This window comes from Elephas maximus, chromosome 24 (assembly GCF_024166365.1).
Source record: "Elephas maximus indicus isolate mEleMax1 chromosome 24, mEleMax1 primary haplotype, whole genome shotgun sequence".
Lineage (NCBI taxonomy): Eukaryota > Metazoa > Chordata > Mammalia > Proboscidea > Elephantidae > Elephas > Elephas maximus.
Genome location: NC_064842.1, coordinates 27588033 through 27600361, shown reverse-complemented (window position 1 = coordinate 27600361; position 12329 = coordinate 27588033). Strand labels below are relative to the sequence as shown.

General features: G+C 42.2%; 1 protein-coding gene across 4 annotated transcripts in view; it reads left to right on the top strand.

The window, feature by feature from the left end:
- The window catches only part of ACTN2 (actinin alpha 2), a 74918-nt gene that overhangs the window by 40841 nt on the left and 21748 nt on the right, over window positions 1-12329 (top strand). For 3 of the 4 annotated variants that reach the window (XM_049868677.1, XM_049868680.1, XM_049868679.1), the window contains 5 exons: window positions 1336-1417; window positions 4365-4450; window positions 7650-7742; window positions 9536-9766; window positions 11864-12011. In XM_049868677.1, the coding sequence (XP_049724634.1) occupies window positions 1336-1417; window positions 4365-4450; window positions 7650-7742; window positions 9536-9766; window positions 11864-12011 (640 nt within the window). Of the gene's footprint in view, window positions 1-1335; window positions 1418-4364; window positions 4451-5930; window positions 6017-7649; window positions 7743-9535; window positions 9767-11863; window positions 12012-12329 lie in introns of all 4 variants that reach the window. The other variant, XM_049868678.1, reaches the window with a different exon arrangement.

The following is a 12329-nucleotide window of genomic DNA, read 5'->3' as shown; positions in this document are numbered from 1 at the left end:
GTACTCAACTATTTGGCTTTACAGACATTTCATAAAATATTCAGGTAAGATTTGCTTAATGATATGGATGCTTTCAATCAAATGATTATATGCTTTGTTGAAACAACATTTAGTTGAAATATTTTATGCCTGAGATAACTGTATACTCTGAGAGGCCAGGATGCTTGATGTGGTTTCCTCATTTAGCACTGTGTGTTCTTGAAGCCTGTGCTTTTCAGGTTTCTCAGCATTAAAATGACTGTGCTCCCTGCATAGCATTGAAGAGTTTCTAAAATATGTAAATGGTTTTGACAGGAAAATTCATTAAATTTATCCCAGGACTAACGCCACTTTTCACTTTGATTTTTCTGTCTTACACATACCCCCATCCTGTTTTAGACTCACAAGAGCTCGTTCTCATTAGACATTAAGTCAGAAAATGTTAAAAATGCCAGTCCTTTAGTTTTTCAGTGTTTCAGTTGTACACCTCGGGTTAAATTAATCTTGTTATATAGATGTATTTAACCAGTTTCATAGTGGCAAATGAACATAGCGTATACAAATTCTTCACCATTTTCACTTACACTTTTAAGATTTTGGAATCCCTTGTCATCATTGGAAACCCTGGTGGCGTAGTGGTTAAGTGCTAAGGCTGCTAACCAAAGAGTCGGCAGTTTGAATCCACCAGGCGCTCCTTGGAAACTCTATGGGGCAGTTCTGCTCTGTCCTATAGGGTTGCTGTGAGTCGCAACTGACTCGACAGCACTGGGATTTTTGGTTTTGGTTGTCATCGTTAGCATAGAGACATCATTTTTGCTCTTTGTAACCACCGTGTAATAAACATTCTTTTGTGACCCAAACATTTCACTTAGCATATTTCCTTCACTTCTCATGCCTCAGCCTTCTTACATTTAAAACAAGGGTGTTAGATTAAATGATCTCCAAGATGCCCTTCCAGATCTGGGAAATTTATGTTTCATGATTTCTTTTAGAATAGGTTCAATTTCATTGCTAATAGGGTTGAAAATAAGCTCTGGAGTTTTCGGCATGTTCTTTCTTATTAGTGAGAAAATGTTTGACAAACTTGTCTCCCAGCCTTAAAGCATTTGTACGTGTAAACCTTTGCTCACATCTATGGATTGCAGTGTGCATGGACTGAGTGGTTTTTAATACAGTTTTTGATGTTCCTCTAAACACTGGAAGTGAATGGGAAAAAATAAGAAGTTACTTAGACTGCAGTGGTTGTGTGGGGGTAGATAGGTCTCCTGCTAAAAGTGAGGCATATAAAAAACATTGTTCATAAGTTCCATTTAAAATGTGTATTTTTAAAAACTGGTTATATTGTTTTTCATGTAGGATGACCCAATAGGAAACATTAACCTGGCCATGGAAATTGCAGAGAAGCACCTGGATATTCCTAAAATGTTGGATGCTGAAGGTGAGATAAAAATTGTGTTTCCTGACTGACGTAAAAATTTATGGGCTGCATGTTATGGCTATACATGGGGACTTCGTAAAACTTGATAGCCAAGTTGTGTTGAAAGTACTTATGAGTCCCAACAAGTTTCTGTCATTGGCCACTTGAGTAGTAGAGAATTCCATGTGTAGCTAGCTCATAAATGAGTTTTAAAAATCCTGCTCAAAAACAAACCAGCAAAACCATAGTGAGAAGATTTGATAAAAAGTATGGCTTTGGCTAAGAAACAAAATGCTTTGGCTAATGATTTTCAAAGAAAACCTTTCTATCTTTATTTTTTCAACAACATAATGTATCTTCCTTACCACATAGGACAAGTACAGCAGACAAACCTCTTTGTAGAGTAGTTAAGACAACACAAGGAAAAAAATCCTTCCTTTCATGTAGCAGTTAAAGAATTGAAATATAGATTGTAGAACATTTTAGCCATCAGCGCACCATCCAAACTTTTACGTTGCATTTTTTAAATTTCCTAAATTAAATTAAACTTAATTAGATCTGAAAGAGATTTGTATGAGTTGTGCCTGTAGCACACCATTTCAAGCACAGGCAGGTTGAGATCATTTATTCATTTCATTTATTCATGATTCATTTGTCACTCAACAGACATGTATTGAGCACCTGCTCTGATCAAGACCCTCTGCTAGGTACTGCAGGAGATGGTGAGCTGTATGAGATAGGGTCCTGACCCCAAGGAACCTAATGTTCTTAGATCCAGTGTTTGTTCTTGTTGTTATCATTCCTTAAAGGCCCGCTGCTTCCACTAATTATCGTTATTAGGGAAAAGCACAGAACTTGATTATAGCCAATAGTCAATCTTCTTTCTCATCTATTGTTACCCTTCAATGTGGACTCAAATTTTGCCTATTTATTTAATCATTTTATCAGACACCTGGATTATTAGTGTTAACACTTGAACACACTATTCAGAGTTCTACATATGGTTTCTCCAAAACTCTTTAGAAGAAAAAAGTCAATAAAACAATGAAGAAGCAACATAGAAAATGTCCTTTTCCTCTTTGTCCATCCCTCCTCTCCAAACTAAGTTTACATTTGTGTGGTCTGTCCTTGGACTTATCCATATGGTAGATAACTTCTCAGAGTTTACCCACCTGAATTAATACCCAGGATACTAAAGAAAGGAGTAAATAGGTGACATTTAGTAAATTCATTTCCCAGTTCATTAATGCCTCTCTAATGTCCTAAGGGAAACCCTGGTGGTGTAGTGGTTAAGAACTATGGCTGCTAACCAAAGGGTTGGCAGTTCAAATCCACCAGGCACTCCCTGGAAACTCTATGAGGCAGTTCTACTCTGTCCTATAGGGTCGCTATGAGTCAGAATAGACTCGATGGCAGCAGGTTTGTTTTTTTTTTTTTTAAATATCCTGAGATGGAGGGTGTGTTTCATATTCAAAAACTCATTTATGGTTATTATCAGGATCGTCATCATTTTTTTCTGGCATTTCTAACTCTCTTCTCAGCTCTTAGATTTTTACTTCATCTCTGAGTCTATATCTGGGCATACATCTATTCTGTTTATCGTTTCTAAGTGATGAGATGGGTTAGCAGCCTATTAATTTCTTCTTCCATTGTGACACATTCCAGTCTCCCATTACTTGTCTTCATCTTTCTGTTTGATAGTTGAGAAAAAATGTTCATGCTATGTTATGATCTTTGTATGGTAATTTTTCATAAGAATCAGCTGACAAAGAATTGTGAACTTGACTGACTTGGGTGTGGGGTATGTTATGTTGTGAAATAATTGCCCAACAGATTTCACCCATGGGTTAACCATTTGTATCTTTGCTAGATACATTCGGACTTACCATCACCACAGTGTTATATTAAAAATGGCTTAGCTCTGCCATTCTTTTATTGTCTTGTCCAGGTGTCCTCCCAGATCGCTAATCCCTTTTAGTGATTCTCCTAAGAGCAGGTGAATCCTGGCCTTCCTACTTGTTTCTATTGCCCTTACTTTCTCTATTCGTGTTGAACTCTGAAATCTAAATGGAGATTTTCCAGTAGCTAATTGACGTACTCACTTGTGGTGAAAACTGGTGAAAGTCTTCCTCATCTGTACTCTCTACCATGTTTTTAAAATGTTATGAATGTTGTTTCCCTATTTGCCTTCACAAACTTTTTTTTGATGAGTTCTAGGTCTAGATTGGTGGGTGCAGAGTTCCATGTGGACTTGGAACAGGAATCTTGATGACCTTGGGCCCTTGGTATATATAGTGATAGAAAGCCCCTGGGGATATGCAGTTGTGTATTCCCAGATGCTAGCATTCCATTGAATTCTAGAGGTTCAATGGTAGAATTCTCATTTCTCATGGTGGAGACCAGCTTTCATTCCTGGCCAGTACTCCTCATGCACAGCCACCATCCATCTGTCCATGGAGGCTTGCATGTTGCTATGATGCTGACGACGGGTTTCAGTGCAGCTACCAGACCAAGATGGACTAGGAAGAAAGGTCCAACAGTCTACGTCCTAAAATCAGCCAATGAAAACCCTGTAGATCACAATGGAACACTGTTAGATCCACAACTGATAGTTCATTATACATGGGGTTGTCATGAGTTGTGGGCTGACTCAGCAGCAGCTAGCAGCAACAATTCTCACTATATATGACTCTCTTCCTAGTTCAGGGGTCTTCTGGCTAGCCATGCCCTTTTCTTTGGCAGTTCCTTGATTTCCCTTGGCAATTCTCAAAAGTACACAGGAAGTAATGACTTTGCAGGTGTGACTTCTTTGATTTAAGCAAGATTTTAACAACAGTGCTTTGTGTATGGATGGAAGGGGGGGAGGTTCACTACTTTGACTTCTCTGCCCCTACCCTTGAGGCAATACTTAGCAGAAACCTGATGTTACTAGAACATCCAAGCAGTTAACCTTCTTTTCTCCACACAGATTTAGTATACACTGCCAGACCTGATGAAAGAGCCATAATGACTTATGTTTCCTGTTACTATCATGCTTTTGCTGGGGCACAGAAGGTGAGAATGTAAAAGATGAGTCACCTCTCACCCTTCACCTTCTGTGTCTTAATTTTTTTTCAGTTGTTTTCTCTTTTCTTTTTTCTCTCCTCTGAGTAAAGAAACCTGTCTAGTTCTGAGGAGGCAATTGTTTGTCTTTTTTAGTCTAGTTTTCTTTGAAACTTACCTTCTGTCTATGAAGAGTAAGTTATTCATGTTTGTTTCCAGAAGGTTCCATACTGTTATACAACCCCACATCCTTTCTAAACCCAATTACAATGTTTCACCTCAGGGAGTTACAAGGTATTTGTTTAGCTTCATCGTGTCCTTTGACAGAACCAAGTATAAGAACAAGATTGAAAAGCAGTACACCAAAATAGGATGTTGCTAAGGTGGAGGAGGAGGGGATGTGCATTCACATGGTTCTGTTTTTGTTCTACCTGTTGGTTTTTTCAGCAGCTACTAAAAATGGTAGCAAAAGTCATAATAAATACAAACACAAATATAAAAAAACAAATATAGAGATGTACAAATACCCTTCTCTTGAGATGCTTTGTTACCTTTGGCGATTTCTATACATGGCATGGTAAGTATGTGTGGAGTTCCCTGGGTGGTGCAAATGGTTAACACTCTCAGCTACAAACCAAAAGGGTGGTGGTTTGAGGCCACCCAGAGAAGCCTTCAAAGAAAGGCCTGGTGATTTGCTTCCAAAAAACCAACCATTGAAAATCCTGTGAAGCACGGTTCTACTGTGTATACATAAAAACCAAAAACCGTTGCTGTCAAGTTGATCCTGACTCACTGCGACCCTGTAGGACAGAGTAGAACTGCCCCATACTGTTTCCAAGGGGTTGTTGGTGAATTTGAACTGTCAACCTTTTGGTTAGCAGCAAAGCACTTAACCACTGTGCCACCGGGGCTCCTGTATATGCGTAGAAGGTATTAAAAGACACACCGTCTCCGGTGAATTTCATCCTCACACAGGCCAGTGTAGTTTGCAGAGCGGAAGCTAACAAATTACAAGGTTGGGGGTGGTTAAGTAGCAGAAGTGATGGGGCTAGAGAGCTCTGCTGGTCTTGCCAGTGTTTTTTGCAAAGTGACATACATTCCTCAGAACAAAAGTGGCAGATGACCTGATAGGGCCCACAGACAAGAGGATGTAGGCCTTATGAGTGCCTAGGAGGCAGTAACAAGCTCCGATATGCAGCAGATGGGTCCGCATATTAATCTGATGAATGTGCTTTTAAAACCCATCAAGGGGTGGGGGAGGGAGCAAACCCCCAGTTTGATCATTCAGAAAACATGCTGGCTCAGACGTCCTGCTCACGGATCATTTTGGTACCATACAGTCCTCCCGAGGCTCAGATGCTGGGCCCAGGAAACGCAACAGAAAATTGATCGGTGCAAACCAATTTGTTCTTCCCCTTGTTCACCCTGGTTTCTCCTCTTCATCCGTGTGTGTGTGTGTTTGTTTTCTGTGTTATTTTTTCCCTCCCCTCAGACATTGTGAACACTCCTAAACCCGATGAAAGAGCTATCATGACATACGTCTCTTGCTTCTACCATGCTTTTGCGGGAGCGGAGCAGGTATTTAACACTCGTCCACTTGGGTGGTTGTGCTGCTCTTCAGCATCGGTTTTAATTGTGTGTGTGTACGTGGGTGTGTGTTTGTGCGCTTCACATCTTTCCTTGGACTCTTTCTAAGTGTGTTATAACTATCTAATACGGCAAGTTCCAAACTGTGAATACTTTCTTAACAGCTTTAACTTTAGATACAGTTCCTGAAGTGTTTGTATCTATCTTTCCTTCCAGGAACTTTTTTTTTTTATTTCATTATTAAATTGTGGAAACCATTTGTGCTATAGGAAAAAAATAACAAGTACCACTGAAGTTGAGCCACATACATTGAGCAGTGGAGGGGGAGCTTGAAAAGGCGAAACGAATGCCTTTCCAATGCACTTTGTTCTCCTCTGCCTAGAAATTGCCTTCACCATTCAGTAATTTCTTCTAAGATCTTTAAAGACTAATCTTATTTGAACTGAAGGAATGAAGGGGTTACCAATGTTAGAACCTCCAAAAAATACGTATTCCTCAAGATAAATAGCCTGAGGAACGTCGTGGGGGAATGTCTTTCAGAGTTCTGTGTATTCACCTGTTGCTGTTTTTTGCCCCTTCAAGTATCTCTACTTGGAGAAGGCTGATAGACTGGGGTGGACAAAGTCTGTACTATTTCTGTGATCTCCTTAAGACCTGGAAACTGGCCCATTTTAGGGCTTTAAAGCCAAGGCTCTGGCACAGGCTGTGGCTGGAAGCTGGGGCAGGCAAGTTCCTCTTCTTAATTCATCACATGATCGTGGCCCAAGTTCCACTCTTGATCCAAGTCCCCTTTCCAAAAACAAGAGTAGAGAATTACTTATTACCTCAGTGACTCCTTATGTAGATTAAACAAAGCCTTAAAGGAACCTCAGCTCTGTGGAATGATAAAACCAAAAAAAAGAGAAAAAAAACCAGTTGCCGTGGATTCCATCTCACGGTGACCCCATGTAGCACTCAACTACTAACCAAAAGGTTGGTGGCTTGAACTCACCCAGAAGTGCCTTGGAAGAAAGGCCTGGTGACCTGCCTCTGAAAGGTCACAGCCATGAAAACCCTGTGGAGTAGTCCTACTCTGCACACATGGGGTTGCCATGAGTGGAAGGCTACCATCTAGTGCGTGCTACGTATTCTTTTGAGGAGAAGAGGTGATCTCAAGTGCAATGACATATATATTCAGGGCCCAGTAATTTTTGCTTTGATTTCAGTATGCTAATGCCATTCAGAGCCTTTTCCATCCCAACATCACGAGATCAGTGGAGTGGTCAGGGAGTTATGCAGGGACCAAAGAGCTTGGTTTCCTTGACCCATTCATCTCTGTCACTAACTTGCTTGGTGTTTTACAAAGCCTGTGCTTTGGACTAATGGTATCTCCCCATTATTCCCCTACAGTATATTCAGCCTGCCGTGTAAGTCTGTGTGAAAACTGTAAAAAAAAAAAAAAAAAAAAGTGTGGAATGATTCACAGTATTAAACAGCCATACCCTCAGTCTGATTACACCCTAACCCAGAGTCTGCACCCTTTACAGCCCACCATCTCTCCCCATTCCCGCTTCCCACCATGCCCGGTTTTGTGTCTGCATGCCCTGTCGACAGAGCTGTCCTGTTTACCTATTGTGTTTTACAGGCCGAGACAGCAGCTAACAGGATATGTAAGGTTCTTGCTGTGAATCAAGAGAATGAGAGGCTGATGGAAGAATATGAGAGGCTAGCAAGTGAGGTAAAGGAAACTGGGGACCTGCAGCCCTGTCCACGCTCACCCAGAGGGTGAGGCACGGATGGTGAACATGGACTTTCAGTGTTTTTTTTGTTTTTTTTTTTTTTTTGCATTTTTCATCTCAGATGGGGGAAAAAAACCTAGGAAAAGACACTTGACCTCCTCCTGTAGTAACATAATTATTGGCACAGATGTCGTCCTGATGGCCTTTCCAACAAACCCAAGACATAGAGAGAGCTTGCGTGGTTTCAGATGGTAGAATGTGATTGCATTCTCAGCGTGCACCTCCAGGGCCGGACCTCCCTAGAAGATAGTGCATTCCTTGTTTTTTTTCCCCGCTTCACTGGCTTCTGACATCACGTGGGGTGCTGTCCATACCCAGAAGCTTTTTCCACGCAGGGACCCACTGCAAAGGAGCTTGCCCAGCCTGTGTGAGGGCGTGGCTCAGGCATGTGTATATCTAAATATCCAGAGGGTTATCTGGCAAACAGAGCCCTCTGTCCAAGATATTTGAGCGTCTGTGTAGTGCTGCCCACGGCTCTTCAGCCAGATTCTTGGTTAGAGCAGCACTTTTCATATGGCTTCTCTTTTTGTCCTTATAAGAGCATATATAGCAACTCAGCAGTCTTGTCACTACCTGCTCCATGTTTTCCCTGATACAGGTTAGGGCTGAGTGAGGTACACAGCCACATCCTTTCTAAATTGAACTTGAGCCCAGTGACACATATTTGAGACCAAATGATTTCTGTCTGACTTAATTTAGCTCCCATTTGGTCTGCACTGGGAAAAGTATCAGGACGCTTGGAATCAGTCTTCCCAAAGAGTAATTTATATTAATCCAATCTAATGAGATTGACTTTTTATGTTCATACTACTGCTGTGGAAAAATTCAATTTGGGTGCATTGTTTTAATACCAGTGAGAAACCTAGGAGCCGAAGCATGACAAGGACCAAAGGGCAGACAGTCCTCAATAATATATATCCATCCTTCCTTGTCTTCTTTGGCCTTTTAGTGATTCTCCTCAAGCCCGTAGACTATGAACCATTTCATTTATTTTTTATTCTAATCTGCTGTGATCTTCCAAGTGGTCAGTAGGCAAAAGTGTAGATGCTAAGTGCATTATCAGCAGGTCATCTCTAAGGCAGAGGTAGTAATTCAGGAGATGGGGTGGGTGCTTTATCCTTAAAAATTTGCTGCCATGTTCACTTAATCACGTGGATTTCCTTAAATGTTAAGGGAAGTTAAGATGCTAAAATCTACTTTGGCATTGAATCAATCCCAGGTTTACAATACATTTATTTAGAAAAGAGATTAATTAGATTTGAGCTTATTTAAAATACAAGTATATCTTAGGTTAGCCCCAATCATTTGCTGATTTTATTACACCACATTTCCACCACATTAGGTATTTTGTTTGTTTTTAATTTGAAAGCTCCATCCAGCATTTGTCTGCTAATGTCTGGTCCCTGAGTTTTCTGTGAACGTCCCATTTTTGTACACCATGACTCGTGCTGCGTTTCAGTTTTCTACCTGTGTGTGGTTTCATGGAGGTGATTACTGGTGGCTGTGGGTGGGGGGCAGAATGGGAATGGCGATGTGAATGCTGTGTCCAAAAGCACTGAGGATTCCATCTGTGCCCCAGCGCCCTCCTTTTAGTCAGGGGTCTTGTAATCACACCTGTGTACATTTAGGAGCATTAGGGTATTCCATCCCAAATCCTTAGGTGCCTCTGTTTTTGAATTGGGGCAGTTTGGTAGGTGAGTTTCAGCAGTCTTTTTTTGTGTTTTGGGAACAGCTTTTGGAATGGATTCGTCGCACCATCCCCTGGCTAGAGAATCGGACCCCTGAGAAGACCATGCAAGCCATGCAGAAGAAGCTGGAGGACTTCCGGGACTACCGTCGAAAGCACAAGCCACCCAAGGTGCAGGAGAAGTGCCAGCTGGAGATCAACTTCAACACCCTGCAGACCAAGCTGAGGATCAGCAACCGGCCTGCCTTCATGCCGTCCGAGGGCAAGATGGTGTCGGTGCGTGTGAGAGAAAGGAGCCTCCTGGCCCCATGGGAACCCACCTCTTTCCACAAAGGCTTTTGTTGGGCAGTGAGGGAGGTGTTGATTTCGTGAATCTTTGGAGTTACATGATATAATTTTGGATTAGTAACCACTTCATTTTGATTTTTTTTCCTCCCTAAACCCATTTAAAAAAAAAAATTGCCATCAAATCAACTTTGACTCATGTGTATCAGAGTAGAACTGTGTTCCACAGGGTTTTCAATGGCTGATTTTTCAGAAGTAGATCACCAGGCCTTTTTTTCGAGGTACCTCTGGGTAGGCTCAAATCTTGAGCCTTTTGCTTAGCAGGCAAGTGCTTAACCATGTGCACCACCCGGGACTCCTTTTTCTACCTACCATCATGCCTTCTTGACTCCTACCTGCCATTGGTATAAAACCAAAACCAACCAACAAACCTGTGCCATTGAGTCGATTCCGACTCATAGGACAGTAGAACTGCCCCATTGAGTTTCCAAGCAGTGGCTGGTGAATTTGAACTGCTGACCTTTTGTTTGGCAGCCAAGCTCTTAACCACCATGCTCCCACAGCTCTGGTATAGCCACGGGTACCTCTCACAGAGCAGGCCTTCAGTAAATGCTTTTGCTCTCCTCTGCCTCCTCTTGATCTTGTCTCATCTTCCCCCATGAAATCTCCCAGGGTTAGATCAGGTACTCTCTCCTCCCTACTGCTGTGACCTATCCTATTCACCTTCTCAAGATCCTATTAGTATCATCAGTTTCTTCTTCTCGGCTGAATCATTCTCCCTAAAATTCATTCTCCACACAGTAGCCACAGTGATCTTTCAAAATGAAAATCAGACATTCCTCCTTTTATTTCAGAGCCTCCCTTGACATCCCAAAATACTTAGAATAAAATCCAAATTTGTTATTATTTACTGTTTGTCACCACTTCAGATCATTTCTACCTGGTCTGACTTTCCCAACCTCACTGACCTCAGCTCCTTGCCCCTCACTCCGTACACCACTGCCTCACTGGCCTTCTTTCCTTCTCCCAACATACCACAGTCATCCCCGCCTCAGGCTTTCAGCTTGTTCCCTTGGCCTGAGTTCTTGTGCCTGCTCCTCACATGGCTTGTCTTCTCTGCAGTGAGGACTCTGCTCAAATGCACCTCCTCACCAGGGGTCTTCTCTGTAACCTGCCCAAGGGAACCATCCCTCCCCACAGTATCACTTGACCCTACTTTGTTTTCCTTCATAGCTCAAATTAACTTGTTTGGTTAATTACTTGTATACTATCTCCGCACAATCATGAAAGCAAGGGACAGGGGACCTTATGTTGTTCCCTGCCATTTAGTCAACCCCCAACTCATTGTGATCCCTTGCACAATGGAACAAAATGCTGCCAGGCCCTGCGCCCATCCCTGTGGTCAGTTGAGAATCAGACCTTTGTGATCCATAGGGTTTTCATTGGCTGATTTTCAGAAGATCATCAGGCCTTTCTTCCTAGTCTGTCCTAGTTTAGAAGCTTCGCCGAAACCCGTCCAGCATCACAGCAACACATAAGCCTCTCCTGACATATGGGGTGGTGGCTGCACGTGAGGTGCATTGGCTGAGAATTGAACCCTGATCTCCCTCATGGAGGGCAAGAATTCTACCGCTGAGCCACCACTGCCCCTGGAGGACTTTTTAGGTGTTATTTACTCTTATAAAGTTTCTCCCACATGCCTGGCACACACTAGATGCTTTGTAAATAGTTGTTGATGACTGAACGGATGGGTGGGTGATTGGCCCCCATCACCAAGTAAGAGTTATTTTGAACTGATTCACTTTGAAACTTCAACTTTTCTAGCCAGAAAACTAAAATCCTGTAAGTCTTTGTTAAATCTGGGGAAGCATCAAGTTTTATTAGCTGATGGTACAACTAAAATCCCCCAATGATAAAACATTTGGAAACCAAACCAGTTGAATGGTTTGTTTGGGGGTGCGGGGAAGGGAAGGAAAAGAAAAACAGCCAGGAAGACGCTGTCAAATGCGTGATGTTGAGTGATAGTAAAAGAAGCTGAGAGCTGAAACATAACGAATGTGCCTTCTCTCTGTCCTCACACTCTTCTAGGACATCGCTGGGGCTTGGCAGAGGCTGGAGCAGGCCGAGAAGGGCTACGAGGAATGGCTGCTCAATGAGATACGGAGGCTGGAACGTGTGGAGCATCTGGCTGAGAAGTTTAGGCAGAAGGCTTCAACACATGAGACTTGGGCATATGGTAAGTGGACTCGACTCAGATTTGGATTTTGAAAAATGAGAGTTGAGCTGTGGACAGAAGGGCCAAGGCCAGTTATTAACTCTGTCTCTAACTTCTCTGACCCTGCAGGCAGGTGTCTTCTCTTTTTCCTGCTTTGTTGTCTTATTACTAAATTTTTCTAGGAGAGGTGGGAAGGACAGCAGATAATATATTTTTTCACAAAATGGCACCCAAAATGTGTTCTTCTCACACTTACCTGTGTAAGTTCTGGCCTCCTTCGGTCTTTCCCTGTTTGATTCAACAAGTATCTGCTTAGTCCCTAAGTGTGGGTCGCACAGC